General features: G+C 58.3%; 1 protein-coding gene across 4 annotated transcripts in view; it reads left to right on the plus strand.

Annotated features, from left to right (window-relative positions):
* Positions 1–18,236, plus strand: part of Sulf2 (sulfatase 2) — an 84,012-nt gene that overhangs the window by 40,741 nt on the left and 25,035 nt on the right. For all 4 annotated transcript variants that reach the window (XM_027954217.3, XM_071609036.1, XM_071609035.1 and 1 more), the window contains exon 4: positions 14,245–14,396. In XM_027954217.3, coding sequence (XP_027810018.2) covers positions 14,245–14,396 — 152 coding nt within the window. The remainder of the gene's footprint in view (positions 1–14,244; positions 14,397–18,236) is intronic.

The raw sequence follows: 18,236 nt of genomic DNA on the forward strand, positions 1-18,236 counted from the left end.
GAAGGAGAGACTGTGTCCGTTTCCACCTGTGCTCCTGTGGCCAGAAGAGTGCTGGCTTGTAGTAGGTGCTCAGTAAGTCTTTGTAGGGTGGGTGGATGTGTGCGCATGCTCCTGGTGGGGCCGGCAGCCCCTGCCCCATGTGTTCTATGCTCCTTTCTCCTCTCTGTTTCTCTCCACCCCCACTCCCCCTCTCAGCCTTCCTCCTTTCTCTTCGGCCCTTCTGCACACACACAGAAGAGAGGACTGAACCGTCCCTGGGCGCCCCGGTGCAGCTGCCTCTGTGCTCACAATGGTGGCCTTCTCTTTGCTTGGCTCCTCTCCGGCCTTTGTGCCCTGCACACTTCCTTCCCCTCAAGTGCACACAGTGCCCACCCCGCACACACGGCTCTCTTCTTCCTTCTGTCCAGCTGCCCCGTCCGCCACTGCCTCCCCTCCAGCCCGCCACTGCCTCCCCTCCAGCCCGCCACTGCCTCCCCTCCAGCCCGCCACTGCCTCCCCTCCAGCCCATTGATGTGAGGGCAGAGCTCCCCATCTGCCCAAGGAGCCCACACTCCTCAAGCAGCGGGGGGCCTCCCAGGACCCCAGCCTCCCCCTACCCCGTGGCCATCTGGTCTCAATGGGGTCCCACAGCCCTCGCAGGGCCCAGGCTGGCCCGGGGCATCCTCAGGAGACCCAGGTTGGCCATGTTTCCTACACACATCTTCCTCCTAAGCGTCTTGAAACTCTGGGGACCGAGCCCTCCTCAGACCCCAAGCAAGCGAGGCAGCAGCAGGGGTCCAGAGAACTCCGCTCGGCCTGGGGCTGCCTTGCAAGTTTGGCTGAGACCCACCCTGTCTGGGCCTCAGTGTCCTTCTCTGTACCCCAGTGTTGCCACACGCAGTGAGGGTGTGACCAGTGCTGCCCACAAACCTGGTGGGAGGAAGAGGAAGTGGCCTCTGGGAAAGGGAAGCTGCTGTGAGCCTCCACCTTCCACACAGGGCTGTGAGGCTGGGGCGAGGTCCTGTCTTAGTCCAGCCAACGCCCTCTGGTCGACTCTGGCTTTCCTGGGGCTGCAGAAACAAAGTGCCACCAGCTGAAGTCTCAAAGCAAAAGACATTCATTCTCCGACAGCTTTGGAAGCCAGAGGGCAGAGTCGAGTGTCCGCGGGCCACGCTGGCTCTGGGGAGAATCTGATCCTGACTCCTCCAGCGCCTGGTGGCCCAGGTGTCCTTGGCTTGTGGCTGCTTCACTGCAGACCCTGCCTCGCTTCCCATGGCCCCCTCCTCTCCCTGTCTCCTCCTCTTCATGTGGCCATTTCAGTGTGTGTCCGAATTTCCGTTTTCTCATAGGGACCCTGGCCACTGCCTTAGTGCCCACCCTGATCCTGCAAGGTCACAAAGGCCATGGTTCAAATAGGTCACTCTGCAGGTCCCTGGGCTGAGGACTTGTCCATGTGTTTGGTGGGGGATGCAGTTCAGGCCAGCGCAGCTGGTTCTGACCCACGCCAACCTCCATGGAGGCCTCGGAGCCTTGGTGTTGAGCTGGAGCTGACCCTGCAGGCCAGCAGCTGCTCAGGGCTCGGTAAGGCCCAGTTTCAGTCCTCGGTGTGGCCACCCAGCCGCCAGCTCCACACATTCTGTTCCCTTCCCACTGTTGGTCTCCTAAGGACCCTGGCTTCACTGGGCACTAGAATGGTTGTGGAGGCCAAAGTGAAGGGCAGGACCACCGTGGTGGGTGCCAGACCTCCAGAGGCCCTGCGAGGGGTCCAGAGGGCACATGACGTTCCACTGTGGCTCCCGGGGACTTGAAGAGTTAAGACTAGAGCCCCGCGACTCAGCTTGACTGCTGGCCACAGGGAGCTACTTAACTTTAATTAAAATGAAATCAAATTAAAATTTCAATTTCCCTAGCACAGAAGGCACGTTCAAGTGTTCAGTAGATGTGGGGACCATGCTAGATGGTGCAGACAGGAGCGCTTCTGTCACTGCAGAAAGGTCTGTGGGAGAGCCCAAGAGCCTAATTCGAGCAGAATCTCTTTTGGCTGGGATGTGCCCTCCTACGTCTCAGAGAATATAACGACATCAACATGATAAAGATGCTTCTGGGGCCCTCACCACGCTCCAGGCTGTGTGCCAAGCCTGACTCACGCGGCCCCGCTGGCGGATCTGTTCCCCTTCACCGGGCCCTGATCTGCCCTCCCTCGCCTTCCCAAGCCATCCTGCGACAGGGGGCAGGGGTAGCACCCGGGGACCCCATCGGGCCACGTCCAGCGCACACAGGATCGATGCATCAAGGCGCAGGGAGGTGCAGGGAGGTGCAGGGAGGCAGGAGCAGCCCAGGCGGGAAACGCCCAGCCCGCCAGGAAGGGCTGGGCTCTGCCTTGTCTGTGCCCAGCTCGGATGCCAACAGGGCAGGGGGCCTAGATTTCATAGGTGGATGATTAACTCTGCTTTTTGAAAACTAATAGCTGAAAGCGCCGGGCAGGCTGCGGCAGGCACCTGGGGATGGATTAAATCGCGGAAGGCGCGCTCACCTGCAGGTTCTCAGGCGGCACAGCGCCCCCTAGGGGTTGGCGTGGGCGAAGGCGGCTCTGGCCGCGACAAGGCCGGGGGCGTGGCGTGGGGGGGCTTCCCCAGGGCAGGGACCAAGGACTTGGATGCCTGCTTGGCACAGAGAGCCCATTTGGTCCCCAAATTGCCCAGCATCCCACGTGGCTTCTGAATTTCCTCCCAGATTATTCATCAAGTGGGGGTTTTTGTTTACTGTTACCTGAGTCTATTTTGTATACAAATACTGAGAGTTTTTGCGGTTTTAATATATCCTGGATTTCCCAGGAATTGTTATGCGGTAAGAAAATGGAGGGAATATTATAAGTGAATGCAGAACTTTTCCAAGAGTCCTTATTTCTGAAAATCCCATCCCTAATGGCAGTGGCACCCAAAGCATCTGAATTGCAAATGCCACCCGCCCACCCACCGCATTTGTAGCTGTCACCCTCCCAGGGAACGGTGTCAAGGTGCAGGCATCTGGCTGCTGCAGTGCGTCTCCTTGATGGATGTGCTCCAGAAATTTCATGTTGAAATCTCCCTTTATTAAAAATCGCTTTCCCTTTATTTTCCTTGTGGATTGTGGTCAGAGCCTTATGTTTGGAAATGATGCACATAGGTCGCTTTTGTTACCTATAAATTTCCTTTCAGGAAAATGAGGGAGCCTTATAAAATGCTTGTCATAGACATGGGACAGCGTTGAGAAGGCTCTTCAGGATCAGGTTAGTGTCAGATTCCTCCAGAGCGGTAATTACTCACCCTCTGATTGACAGCGCCTCAGGCCGTGTTCTGGAGGGCTCCTGTGTTCCCCCACCTCCTGCATCCTGTCCTTCTGGACAAAGCCACACATCAAAGGGGACAAAGGAGATGTTAGGACACATCGAGGCCAGCAATAAACCTGTGGCCAGCTGGGGAGCCCTCCCTGCCCAGCTAATTGAGTTCACAGGAAATGAATGAACGGGCCCTGCCCTCATTTGCTGGAGCTGCGTGACCCTCACAGGGAGTGGTGGAGAGCTAAGGCCAGCATTTAATTAGAGGCCCATGCACCCCACCCTCCATGGCACCTTTACTGACCGCTGTGCCGGGGCTTGCTGCTACCAGTTGGCCTGGGCCACGTGGTCCCCTGCAGCCCAGCTTTGCCCTCTCACAGCAGCCTCTCCAGGAAGAGGCAGGCAGGAGACAGCTTGTTAAGGGACCGGACAAGCCCTTGCCCTGGTTATCTGCTGGTCCCTGCCTCTCCCCAGCAATTAACCATCCTTCCTCTCCACCTAGAAGCCAGACAGTGCTTCAAAAAATAGATTTCTAACTCAGTCACTCTCTGCTTAAAACCCTGTGCTCATCAAATAAGCTCACCCCCGTGCCTAGCCTGCTCACCTCCGTCCACATCTCGCCTCTCTCTTTCTGACTACACTCTGGCCTCTTGGCTTTTCTCCAAAGTTTCAAGGTCATTCCTGCCACAGGGCCTTTGCACTTTGCTTCTGTTTAACACTGTTCTTACAGCTTTTTCCTTGTCCTCGTTCACCTTCCATGGAGAACTTCTCTGACCCATCTGCTCCTCTGGCCTGGCCTGCCTGCATCAGTTAGCACCCACCCCTGCCGTTCTCTGCCGAGACACCTGACCCCTTCTTCTTAGGACTCATCCTCTCAAAATCATCCTACGTATTTGTGAACTCATTTCTTACCAGTTTTGTTTGCTGCTCATCTGTGCACAGTGCCTGGTGGGTACTGAGTGCTCAGTAAAGACTGGAATGAGTGGATGACTCTCAGGCTGGAAGTCAGCAGAAATCTCTGTGTCACTTGTCCAAGATCAAGAAATGTGATCGATTCAGGCAGACTGCAGGTCCCATGCTCGAACACCGCCATGAACCCCTTTCTGCCTCATGGATCTCTTTCCTTAGAATTGGCCTTCTTCTCAGGAAGGGTCCGTCCCCGGTGGCAGGGTGGCCTGCACAGGTGCCATCTCCTGGGTGACCCTCGCTGAAAGAGAGGCCTCCTCCCAGTGACTCCGACAGAAGTCCCCAGAGGCTGTCATTGGCCCAGGGCTGGTCACATTTCTCCATAACCTGATCACCGAGGTTGGGTCTTGTGCCGGGCGGGGAGGGGAAGCCGGAGACAGCCTGCCAGAGCAGGTGAGGCTGAGAAAGAGGACATGGCGGCTCCCTGGACAGCAGAAGGGTGCTGGGCCGATGTCCACTGCAGAAACCCTGCCAGCCCGGGAGGAGGCGCCTCTGCAGCCGCCGCCTGTCCTGCGGCCCGGGCCTCCTGGCAGCCAGGTCCCCCCCCCCCCACTTGGAGTTTCACTTCTCCGTGCAGCAGGATCCCGTCACTGGCATCAGAACCGCATTGATTTATCAGGGCGTGTGGCAATTTGCATTTGGTGTCTTTCCAAAAACAGCAGAGAAGCCATGCTGTGACCTTGCAAGGCCCCAAGTGAAAAGGATGGGTCCCCTCCCCACGACCCGGCTCTCCACCTCCCCTTCCCCGCTCCCCACGGGCCCTGTCCCTGCGCCCTGGGGCCTAGGCTGTATTGAACTCGTTCCTCTCCAGCCCTGACTCCTCTGTCAGTTTGTCTGCCCCAAAACACGAGGACTTCCGCCCGTGGTGTTGCGCCTCTGATGTTTATGGGGCTCTCGAGTTTGCAGAAGAGCCTCTTCCCATTTATCACTGTTGCTCAGGAGACCCGGCTCCCCAGGGTGATGGGATTGTTTGTTCTCTGCTGCCCAAACGAGGAGCCCCCAAGAAACCCAGTGGCAAGTGGTGAAAATCACCCAATTCAGGCCCCTTCTACTGGTGGCACGAGTGGGACCACTTGATGGGGACCAGCTCAACCAATGTGTCCCATGCGGGACCAAGTTTGGATCTTGCAAAATGGCAGCTGACAGCGAGTCCCCACTTCCGTCCCAAGGATGTTCTGACTTACGAGGGTTTTTTTTGTCTTGCGTTGGTTTGGTTTTGTACTGAGGATTGAACCAGCAGCGCGTTTCCACTGAGCCACATCCTCGGCCCTTTCTATGCTTCTGAGATAGGGAGGGTCTCATGTTGAGACTCAGCCTCCCAAGTGACAGGCATTACAGGTGTGTGCCACTGCGCCCAGCTACAAAGTGCTGTTTAAAATCTGAAAATTACTAGCTCTATTCTATTTAATATGGAATTAATAAATTTTCACTGGGATTTTGGGGAAAGTTCTGATAAGTACCTCAAAAAGATCCAGATTCCAAGCTTCTCTTTCAAACAAGAAGCTGATGGTCGTGGTGGTCTCACCAGTATTGACAATATCCCTACCTGTAGGGGTCGGTGGGCTGCAGCCCATGGGATCCAGCTTAGTTTTCACAAACAAAATTCTATGAAAATGCCCATTAGTTTAGATGTTATCTATGGTGCTCTCTCTCTGGTGGCAGAGCTGAATAATTGCTAGAGGCCTCATTCCAACCGCATCAGCTGAAATGGTTACAGTCTGGCCCTTTCCGGAAGATTCCTAACCCCTCCTAGGTGACGTTAGCCAGCTGGTCTTACGTCACTGCCACCCCATGATTTGTTGGATGGAGGTAGAGCCACTGTCACTGTGTCCACATCCTGATCCAGACGGCAGCACGCAGGAGACAGACACACCCACTTCCTTCCTGACCAGGAGCGCCTCCCCCGCTCGCAGACAGAAAGGCATGGAGCGCACAGGAAGCCCGTGACGGCAAGGCACAGCCACCGTGTTCTGCAAACTGTGATGTGGGTGCTTCTGTGCACAGGAAATGATGCCCCGCGGAGGTCACCCTGACAGCTGATGGGGTCCGATGGCCTCCGTGACCGTGGTGTCACCCCCGTGTAAAGGGTCTTTCAGAATGGTTAACTGGAAGGTGATTTGGAAGTGCCGGCCCAGCCTCGGGTTCTGCTGTGGTTCCTTGTTGGCAGGATGCTCGTTGGGACTTACGAAGAGCGTTCTCTCCCACCCAGCCTCACGGGCTGCCTGAATCCCAGCTCTGGGCTGCAGATGGAGACCCCCATCCCGTGGCCTCAGATGCCGTCACACTGCTTAACACCCCACCTGGGTCCTAAACCTGGTCCTCCGCCTCCAGCTGCCCACCCAGGTCCCCTGGACGGCTGGCCGGCTTCTCAGGGTGAGCACATCTGACCCCTTCGCCGTCCCCCACCCCAAACTGCCCCTGCCGCAGCCCCTTCCTAGATTCAGCCACAGATGCCACAAAACCCCTCGGCCACCCCAGCGCGCTCCCGCAGAAAGGCCCTCTGATGAGACTCGGGTGCTCCTTCTACAACCTGAGGTGCTGGAGAGCGCAGCGAGGCCTGGCCCCCCGTCCAGGTCTTTTGACAGTCCCCTCTCCTGACAGGTCTGGGTGGGGCCACAGTGCCCAGGCAAGGCCCCTGTCCCCGGGGCCCAACATCCCAAGTAGAGATAAGGGGGCAAGTAGGATGGTCTCAGAGAGGACTGGCTGCTGTGGAAAGAATGAATCATCTAGTAGTGCAAAGGCAAGGACAGTCGCGTCAGCGGCTCAGGGGAGGTGTCATCTGACCTGGGATGTCAGTTAGAAGGAGCCAGTTCAGGAGTGTGTGTGTTGGTTCCCACATACAGGGGAGTGGCCAGGTCCAGTGACCGTAATGTCCAGCAGGACGCAGTGAGCTGGCCCCGATTGTCCCAGCTCCTCCTCGTTTATCAGTTATACTTAATGTCAGGTGTGGCTGGAGATGGCTTGGGATGAATATGTACCAAGTCACCAGTGTCCCTAAAACAGCCCTGTCGACAGCTCTACCCAGATGGCCCAGGATGGGGGAGAGGCTCTCCTCAGGCAGGGCCACTCTAAGCCCAGCCACGCCCAGTAGGGCCCAGGACCTGTCATTGCTGCCAGCCAAGGCATGGGGTGACGTCACTAGCATGGAACCCCACCACAAAGGGTGGCAGATCCAGCACCTTGGCCACTGTGCCCCGCATTGCTGGGGGAAGGGACGAGATGCTGGGAGGGACCAGGAAGAAGTCCCAGCCTGGCCCAGCTGCCCTCTGGCTCTGAAAGGACCGAGATTCCTGCTCACCTCCCCCGACCCCCCCGGCCTTCAGCTCGCCTGGCATCCGCCCGACGCCTCCCGTGCCCTCTGCACCAGGCTCACCGCCAACTAATCTCAGTCCCCCGTCACTGCAAGACACCGCTCTTAACAGACCACAAATGCAATTTGCTACGAGGCAATTTCAGCTGGATTCAGGGCCAGGAGAGGGAACAGGAGGGCTGAGTCCCCTGGCAGACTCTGAAAGGTCCCCGCAGCACTTAACTCAAAGTGGGGGACACTGCGGCCAGGAGGGAAGTGACCATGGGCCTTCCTGCATGAGAGCGGCGGCCTGTGGGGCAGGAACAAGGGGGGACAGGGGCCAGTGCCCTCGCAGCGGGAGGGGAGAGCGTGGTTCTGACCTAGGACTCGCGGGGAATCTGTGGCCACGTGCTAATGGACAAGAAGCTGGGAGAGCAGAGGACCAACCCTGGTGACAATGAAAACACCACCCTCGGTGACCCTGGGTTGTGCTTATTCTTGGTCACATACGTGTGCAGTCGGACCTCTGTCTCTGTGGCTTCCACGTCCACAGATTCAACGCAGAACCCGAAATACTAAAAAACAAAACAAAACAAAGCTCTCTGTGCTGAACGTGCCCGGACTATTTCCTCGTCATTGTCCCCAGCCACGTGGCGCAGCGGGAGGTCCGTGGAGGGTATACACAGATCTGTGCCATTTCACAAGGAACTGAGCACCCGTGGATTTGGGTCGGCACTCAGGTGCGGCAGGCAGGTCATGGAGCCAGTCACCTGCAGGTACTGAGGGACGACGGTCACAGTTCCCACGGAGCCCCACGAGGGGGACGGTTGTCATCCCCAGCTGAGCGCCCAGGAGGTGCAAGATGTGCCAAGGACACACAGCGTTCTCAAGTGTCTGAGTCTCTGATGTGATGGGTCGGGGTGTGTTTCCGTCAGCATCACCTGCTCTGGGACACTTCTTTCATGACAGCCACTCATCTTCTCTGAGGCCACTGGGGCTGACCTTCGGCCCAGTTTCCCGGCTGTGGAGCCGCCTCTGGAGCAGGGCCGCTGGCAGCACCGTCCGGCAGCCCCTGCACCTCTGTGGCTCTGTGGCCTTGGAGCCTCCATTTTAGTGTCGTGACTCTCACGTCCTTGCCGTGATGTGACCCCTCTCGGCAAGCCCCCTCCGTTTTTATAAAAAACCTTGTCGGAGGTGTCCCTGGGAGACCAGGTGACAACCCAGCTACCGGCTTTGCTGTCTGTGCGTGAACTGAAGGAGGTGCACAGTGACCTGACTGCACGGAAGGGACGTGCTTGGCCATCGGTCCTGGTGTGCTTCTGTCACTGACGGGTGGTGCTCTGCGGAGTTTGCAGCAAAGCGCCTCCTGGTGCAGCCACAAGCGGGGAAGGGGACTTACTGGTTTACGTCACTCAGTGTGTTTCGGCTTCGGTGCCTCTAATGCCCTGGGCTGGGGCGTGTGCCCAGCCTCCCTGGAGGCCACTGGGATGTGGGCCAGCCTCCCTGCCTTGGCTCCCTGGAGGCCAGCCCTATGCGATCGTGACACCCGCCCTGGCCTGTTTGAAAATGGCTCAAGATGGCTCCAGGTGAAGGTGGACACCGGGACCCACCGTCTATCTCTTCGCTGTGTCTCCCGCCTCCCAACTCAGCTCTTTCCAGGCAGCTTCACACCCAGGTAGACGCTCAGTGGCAAGATGGCTGCCGGCAGCCCCGAGCTCCCAGCCCCAGGATTAGCAGGTGCCTCCAACTCACAGGGCTGACCCTCTCCAACTGGCCCAGCCTGGGTCACGGGGCTCCCTGAGCCAGCCTTGGTGGCAGGACGTGCTGCACTGCTTGGTCAATAGGAGACAGTGCACCCGCCCTGGGCCAGGACTTGAGGTCAGCCCCGTGTGCTTAACGAAGTGGCTGTGCCCAGAGACCACAGTCAGGACCTGATGGGCACAGCGGGTCTCCACTGCAGGCGGGAAACCCCAGGGCCTGTCTGACAAAGGCCCCCAAGCTCTGTACTGTCGGTAGATGCCAGCCTGCTTCCTAGGGACGGTGACAACCAGCACATTGGCAATGGCCTTGCCTGGCCCAGGATCAAGCCTGTCAATCTGCCTGGCAGGTGGCTCTGCCTGCACTGGCCAGCCTGGGGTCCCCTCCCCAGCACATCCCGGCCGCTGCAGCTTGGAGAAGCCCACTCCCCAGCCGCAGCCAGGACCTGGACTGAGCTGCTCATCTTGGTTTGAATTCCAGCTCATTCTCTGGCTGTGTGTCCCGGGCCCTGGGCTCATGCTAATTGGGTTCTCCACCTCGACTGGCGCTGGAGTAGCCGTGTAAAATCTGCCCTGGGGAAATCTCATCAAATGGGAGCAGAATCTAATTTGGCACTAAAAGCTCCTGACTGAAGCCCTGTTTTCTAGGGCCTCGCGGAACCTGAATAATAAACTGTTCCTGGATTCTGTAAGGATTGGAGTCGGAGAGCAGAGAGGGGGCCATCCCGTGGAGGGAACAGCTGGGGGCTCTGACACCCACGGGGCGGGGGTGGGCTCCCTCAGGCAGGGACAGGCCCTGCCCACCACGCCCGAGAAACACCAGCAACCCTCCTCGGCATCCCAGGCCGCACCTGGTCAGAGTGGCCTTGGCCCGGATCTCCCTGGACAAGCAGGGATTGACTGGTCAGTGACAGGAGGCCTGGGAGAGGGCGCGGCGCCCGTGGAGCAGGACCCTTCCTCTCTGGGCTCTTATTTGATTTTCTGCAAACCCAGGGGAGAAACTCCCTGCGTCTTGAGTGTCCCGTGGTCCTGGGTTTCTTTCAGAAGGTGTCAAAAGCTGCAAAAATGCGTATAAAATATAAAATCTGGCACGTCACGTTTCAGGGCACGTGGGGCCCTGTCGGGCTCCCTGTCCCAGTTCATGACTTCTCACCATACCTCCAGGACCCAGCGCGCCCCAGCCCGTCCCTGCACGTCCTCACCTCCGTCCCCCTCTGTGGGCCTCAGGTCCCCCCCTTGGGCCTTTGTCCATTGGGGTCCCCTCTGCCTGACACTGTCTCCCTGGTGGTCCCCTATCCCCTTTGGGCTCCTCCTCAGGCCCCAGAGAAGCCCCCCTGACCGCTCAGTCCAGTGGCCAGTGTCGGGATGCCTCATGGTGCCGCGTGTCATGTCACTGTCCTTTATTTTCCTTGTCCCTGTTACCACTGACGTCACCACTTCATGCGTCACAGTCCCTGTGGAACGTCATTCCCAGGAGGGAGGGTTCCTCAAGGTCTGGGCACTGCGGCCTCCAGTGGTCAGGCCAGCTCCTGCCAAAATACACTCACGCGTCATTTGCCAGCAGGGACACGTTCTGAGAAGCGCGTCATTAGGCTGTTGGTGGTTGTACAGACACCACGGGGCGCACACCTAGACTATGGCGCACGTTCATATGCACAGTGTGTCCTTGAGATGTCCTTGGGGGCGGCGACTGGAGCTGTCGGTGGACACGTGAAACACACACACCCTGGGGCCGTGACCCCCACTCAGCAAGGCTCGTGCCGCCCGCCCGGGTTTGGGATTCGTACCTCGCCAGGTTCGCCAGTTCTCTTATTGACTTCACGGTTTTCTTGTTTCCCTCCTTTGACTTCAGTTATTTCAAAAGGAAATTCTCCCGTCACCACTGACCATAATTCGGGAACAGAAAGTGCCGGGCCCCTGTGGGGGGCTGCTGGACCCCACCCCCTTCCTTGCTGAGGTCGTGAGCCCAGAGAAAAAGGGAATGACCAGGTGGCAGAGGGATGGCGAGGCTGGGGCGGCTTCCTTCAGAGGACACAGGTTTCCTGACCAAACTGCAGAGCTGCAGGCCAAAGCAGCCAGCGGCCCTCGCTCCCCGCCCAGGGAGAGCAAGCCTCCCGAGGCCAGGTCCCCTGCAGGCAGCGCCCTGCACACCCTGCCTGTCCCTGCAGCCCTGCCAGCCACCTGTGCCGTGGTTACAGACTGGTGACGGCACACACTCGGCCCTCGTCTGTTTCTGTAAGTAAAGTTTTATTGGAATAGAACGGCGCCCATTTGTTCACGTCCAGTCCCGGGATAGTTCTGCAAGGGCAGCGTCCCCCGAGCAGTTGCCACAGAGACCGTCCGTCCTGTGGAGCTGAACATATGTGCCCTTCACAGGAAGGGCCACCCGGCTGCCCTGTCCTCCTCTCGCCAGGGCTGAGGGCAGCAGGAGGGCCTGGAGGGGCCGGGGTGTTGGGGAGAGCTTCAGACGGAAGGCAGTGCTGGGTGGGGACAGTCACGGGGCCTCTCAGCCTTGCTCCCTGGCCAGAAGTGCTCTCAGGACTCTTGGCTCAGAGAGAAGAGCCGCAAGGAGGGCTGGGGTGGAGTTTGGAAACAAGATCAGGGTTTCTCTCGACTTCAGCATTGACGTTTTGTTCTGGATCATTCTTCGTAGTGAGGGGGCCGCCCTGTGCCTTGGAGGAGAGTTAGCAGCTCCATGGCCCCTGCCCCCTGGATGCCAACGGCTCCCCCATGTTGTGACAGCCCAGCAGCGTCTCCCTGCTGCTCCGGGGACCTGGTCAGTCCTCACCGCCTGACGTGGGCCAGGGACGCAGTCGTGTTCAATCAGCCACCTCCACACACTGCATTTTCAACACACTGGAGACCACTCAGGTCCGATGGCACGGCCATCCACTGCGCCTCCCCAGGAGGCCGGATCCTTCCATTTCTTTCTGCTTGGCCTCCCAGGTGGAGGAGGCTCCTTCTCCCTGGGGCTGCTGGGGGGCCTTCCCTTCCTGACCTCCCTCCCTGGCCCCCTGTGGCAGGCCAGCACTCAGCACAGTGCCCCTTTGCCCTGTTTCCTGGGGACTCCAGCATCCAGCTCCCTGAACTACCGAAGGGTCTCTGCTTTGGGGCAGCCCCTGCCAGGCCCCAGGGAAACCCCACAGAGGGACCCTGCTCCGTCACAGCCTCTGGGCCACAGGCCGCCCCAGCTCCTGGTGTGTTCTCCAAGGTCCCAGGCAGACCTCTCCCCTGGGCCCCTCGGGGCCCAGCCTGGCCCTCTCTCCCCTGCTCTGGACAGCCCAGCCCTGCCTCTTGCCATCTCAGGTGATGGGAAGCTCCCTGCTACCCAGGGCCAAGGGTCCCGCCCACGATCCTCCCTCCAGCTGCCTGGAACCCTGGAGTCTTGAGGCGTCTTGACGCTCAGTGGTCCTTGTGGTGCCTTGGTACCCCAGCGTCCCCCTCTGGAAAGGGGCGCTAGAATAGGACTCTGTTTCTGCTTCACATTTCTGTAAAATGTCTTTATAGGTTACAATTATTTTAAAAGGGTACGTTATCACTAAGCTAAAAAGATTAAATGGGACAGCAGAGGCTCGCTAAGAAGAGCTTGTCTGTGTCCCTAGCCCACAAAGGGTTAGGTGTCCCCTTCCTGACGAAGCAGGGTTTTTAATAAGCTCTGTTGTGACATGAAACACACACACAGAAGCACACCACGCCCCGATGTCCCGGTCCTTAGTTCACCAACAGAGCCACCCATGTTCAGCAGGAGACAGAACATGATCGTCCCCCAAGAAGCCCGCCCTTCTCTGCTCTTCTTGTACCCTGAGATCACCACTGTCCCCGTGTCCAGCACCACAGATTCCTCTGGACTGTCTTAGGTTGCCGAGCTGCGTCCATCTCGCGGGAACACCAGGTCCTCCCCGTGGCTGTGTGGTTCTCCGCTGAATGCACGCGCAGGAGTCTCGTTCCCCCGTCCTTTTGTCAATGAACATTTTGCTTTTAGTTATTTGTCATGGCAAATGTGCTGCCATGAACATGTCTACGTGAGACTCCTGGTGAACATGTGAGTGCATTTCTGTTGGGTAAATACCCAAGATTCTAATCCCTGGCTCAGAAGTGGTGTGTTCAAGTTTAGCAGAGACGGAGCGGGGTCCCTCTGCGGGGTTTCCCTGGGGGCCTGGCAGGTGCTTGGTTACCCCAAAACAGAGACCCTTTGGTAGCTCAGGGAGCTGGATGCTTGAATCCCCAGGAAACAGGGCAAAGCTAAACTTCCGTGGTGCTGGGAACAGTTGGCCCATTTGGCAGCACCAGGCAGGAGTTCCGTTGCCCCCGTCCCTGTCAGCTCTTGGCATTCTCCACTTTTTGTTAGTCATTCTGGTCACTGCAGTACACAGTGTTTAAGGCCTCCACAAACTTGAAGGGAGAACGAGATGCTCTTATTTCTCACTAGTGTGCAATTAACACTCAGCTTTTGCATACAGGCCACAGAACGCCATATGCTGGCAGAATTTATAATTTTGTCATCCATAGAAATTACCAATATCATTTAATATCCCATTGCAGCAGTTCTTACAGATATTGAGAAGTCTGATATGATCACTCTCTGCAAGTCTTGCTTTTAACGTGTGTGTGTTTTAGTGCGGGGGCTGGAACCAGGGCCTCACGCATGCTAGGCAAGTGCTCCACCACTGAGTCGCCTCCCTGACCAGATGTGCTAATTTTTAAAGGATATGTTACTGTGTTGCAAATTCTTTTAATATTTGGATGACCATATTTCAAATAGTTGATCTTCTCGGCAACCCTATATACTTGGTGCATGTGGAACGCTGGAGATGGGGTCCCTGGCCCCGGCCTGCTAGAGCCCTCATGGCAGAGGGCCGTGAGGTGAGCATGGTGGATGGCGCCCAGAGGCTCTGCTGACCCCCTTGCTCACCGCCCTCCTGATCTGTCCCCTGCAGCTTTCTTCGGGAAGTACCTCAATGAGTACAACGGCTCCTACGTGCCGCCCGGCTGGAAGGAGTGGGTCGGACTCCTTAAAAATTCCCGCTTTTATAACTACACACTGTGCCGCAATGGGGTGAAGGAGAAGCACGGCTTCGACTACTCCAAGGTAAGTGCCTCCCCGGCCCGCCATGCTGCGTAGCCACGGCCAGCGCAGGCCCACAACCTGGCGCCCAGGGTCCCCTCGGCTCTGACCTACTCAGTGCTCGACTGCACGCCTTTGAGCCATTCACCGAACACCCTCTGCTTCTCGGGTCTTCTGTCTGTCGGTCTGGCTCTGAGCGTTGGGGTCTGAGCATTGGGCTGAGGCAGGATGATCCACAGACGGTGCCTGCAGAGGACGAGGGATCATTGGATGGCCACACATGGCGCCCTGTCCAAGCTGCTGATTCCAAGGCACAGAACGTATTTGTTCTCCTGTTACTGGGCGTTTCCACTGGGGGCTCTTGAAATAGAGCTGTGGGGAAAGTCTGCTGTGTTTCTTGATGTTTCCAGGAGCCGAGCCGCTGGGTGTCACGGGTGGGCACGTCGGCATTGGTGGGTGCTGCCTGAGAGTGGCCACAGTGGCCTCCCTCGGACGCAGTGTCCCGCATCGGTTGAGCTGGCGCAGTGCATGGTGTTGAGCGGCTGCTTCAGGAAGCTTCTCGCCCACATGCCTCTGTGTAAGCCCGACCCAGATCAAGGCAGAGGCCTTCCCAGCCCCAGAGGCCCCCAGGACCCTTCCAGTCCCAGCCTGCACACCCGAGGTGACCTCCTGACTTGCATGCCGTGGGCTGCTCCCGCCTGATCTGGAGCCTCGCATGAAGGGAACCCACGGCACACCCCCTCCACTTCTGGTTTTCTGCACCCGGCGTGAAGCCGGGAGGCTCACCACCCCGTGAGTGTCGGCAGTGGTCTCTCTGTCGCCGCTGCAGACGGCCAGCTGTCCATCCCTCCAGGGGCCCAGGGGTCCTAGGGTTGTCTCCAGTTTGAATCTATGATGAATCAAACTGTGGTGAACACCAACCTGGACGTTTGGTGGACATTCGCACCATTTCCCTCCATGGCCTTCCAGGGGTCGAGTCCCCGGGACATGCTGGGCCAGCTGGCAGCCCACTCACTGGCCCCACGGTCCTCCCCAGCACTTGGTAGTGTCTTCCTTATCAGAGGGGCTTTGCTGGGGGAGGGACGGTCATCGTGGTTTTACCACCGTGTCTGGGGATCTATTAAGGGGCCCCTTGTGTGCGGCATGCACTCCGCATGCAGTAGCACAAATCATGGCCTCGGGGGCTTTCTTAGCTGTTCTGGGCTCACCAGCCACTGTCCGAGGATGCCCTGAGTCGGCCGTGGGAGTACCACGGAGGTAAAACGGGTCAGCACGGCTGCTGTGCTCCCTGGCTCTGTCACTGTAACAAAATACCTGACAGAACCCAGAAGAAAGAAGGTTCTTTGGGCTCATGTTTCAGGCCCTGGTGGTCTGACCCTGTTGCTTTGGGCCTGTGACCATGTGGTCACATCATGGTAGCAGCCGGTGTCAAAGGAGGCCTGTCACTCTATGGCAGCCAGGAAGCAAAGAGAGTAAGGGGCCTGTGTGTCACCACCAGTGTCCCCTTCAAGGACACTTCCCCAGCGCTCCACTTCTTTCACCAGTTCTCGCCCCCTAGGCCTTGGCACTCTATGGGCACCACAGGCTGGGGACCATGTCTCCAACACAGTGGCCCTTCATACGCCAACTGTGACAGCGGTGTCCCCTGAAACTTCCTGAACAAAAACAGACAGTGGGCCTGGTGTGGCCCTGGGGTGGGAGTCCCCAGACCCCTGGCTTAGACAGTGACGCTGGTATGGGGATGTGGCTCGGTGGTAAAACGCCTCTGGATTCAGTTCCCAATCCTGCGGGGGACGCGGATAAGCCTGGAGGACATTGTGCTGAGTGCAATAATCCAGACAGGAGACACTCAGGCTCCCCAGATCTGTAGGAGCAGGCGGGGCTGGGAGCGGGGCTGGAGCCGCTGGTTAGCAGACGGAAGTTCACGTTCTGCAAGGCAAAGAAGTTCTCCGGATCCGCTGCACCCTTAAAAATTTAAAGGGCAGATCTCATGTTTTATTTTTAATCACAATAAATTTTTAAAGGAGTAATTTTCGTGACGTGAAAAATATATGAAATTAAAATTTTAGCGTCCACGTAAAAGCTTTCCTGGAGCGGCCACTCCGCGCTGCCTGAAGAGGGTCAGTAGTAGTTGCAACTGGGACGGCGCCTGCAGGGCGGAGACGTTACCACCTGGGTGCACTGCTTATCAACTTGGGGGCCTCGGTTTCCTCACCTGTAAAGTGGGACACCGGTCACTACATCCCTGGCCGTGCACAGGGAGCCTGGCACCTGGGACACAGTTGGTTCAGCGAGCACACAGCGCCTTCAGCGGCTCGGAGGAGCCAAGGCTGCGCGCAGGCAGGAGGTTGCCCACTTGGCCCTTGCAGGCTCCACCCCCAGCGCGCATGCGCGGCCCTGGCCTGCCCCTGCAAGTGTTTGGCGCCGACTCCTCCTTGGGGAGAGGGCGGTGGAGCCAAGTGACTGCGGGGGGAGGCACACCTCCACCCAGAGCCACCGATCAGCAGCCTCCCCAGAGGCTCTGTGTTAAGTTGATGGAGATTGCGGGGGGGGGGGGGGGGGGGGGCACAGGAAGACCCTGGAGGCTCGCACGCAGTGTGCAAGAGGGGGTGTCCCAGCCGGGCCCTGGCCCTGGCTCAGCTGTGACTTCCAAAGAGGGAAGGAGCGGAGTCCTAAACCCCTCAACAGCACCTACCCACACGGGCATGGTGGGGTGTGCCAGGGCAGTCGGGCCCTCAGCTCGCTGTTCTGCCCCAGGTGTGAGGAGTAGCTGGCTCTGGCTGCTAGGGGGACAGAGGGCCACCTCCTGAAGGGTGATGGCGGCCAGCTTGGCTTCCCATCGTCCCACCTGCCCTTCCCAGCACAGAACCTTGAGACCTTCCCCATGGCCCCAGGCACCCAACTCAGCTTGCCCCTGTGTGAACTAAGCATTTCCTCGGGCCCTCTTTCTCCTGGACTCCCATCTCTGTCCCTTCCCCAAACCGCCCGGACCACAAACCAACAGGGATGGGGAGCTGCCTGCCCCTCTCGTACCCCTCCACCAGTCAGCGGCCAGTCCCTGTTCGTCCCCCGTGTCCCACGTGTCTCTGCATGCTGCCCACCCCAGCCAGGACCCCTCCACCCCATCACCTGATCTTGGCTCTGGTGCTGTGGCAGAGGGGCAGCCCTTCTCCCGGGCCAGCCCAGCACTCACCACCCACAGTGGAGCATGGGTGGGACGTGGAGGGAGCTGCGTGTCGGCTGTCATTGCAGTGTCCCAGGGAGCAGTCGGAGATCAGGGAAGACTTCACTTAGCAAAGGAGTGGCCTTGGGGGAATACTGATAAGGACGAGTAGCTCTCAGCCACGCAGGAGACCTGCCAAGCCACCAGGCCAGCTGTAATTACAGACTAATCTTATCAAGAGCCGGCTGCGTGCAAGGCACCGTGGCAAGAGCTTAACATCTATTAGCACGTTAAAGCCCAGTGCCAGCCCTGAGAGGCAGGCACAGCCATCTCCCCCCACACACCACCAGGTGTAAGGCCAGGATGTCACACGGCCCAGAGGAGCCCAATTCGCTTGGTGATCTCACACCGGGCCTGGCCTGGCCTGCCTCCTCTCCTGGAGGCACCTGGCTTCTGAATTCAGTGCTTCTGCTTCCCACACACCTTTATCCTTTATCTCAGGTGCAGCCATTGCCAGCTTTGGAGAATGTGGTGTGTGGTCCTAGACTTTGATCTAAGTGACATTGCCTCATCCATATCCTCCCACAGCCTGGTTTCCCACCCAGGACCTGTAGGACGGCCCATGCTGCAGGCTCAGCCACGTGGGGTCCATGTCGGTCTAGGCTGCTCTCATTTATTCTTTCTCAGTGTTTCGTTATTAC

Source organism: Marmota flaviventris, chromosome 2 (assembly GCF_047511675.1).
Source record: "Marmota flaviventris isolate mMarFla1 chromosome 2, mMarFla1.hap1, whole genome shotgun sequence".
Classification (NCBI taxonomy): domain Eukaryota; kingdom Metazoa; phylum Chordata; class Mammalia; order Rodentia; family Sciuridae; genus Marmota; species Marmota flaviventris.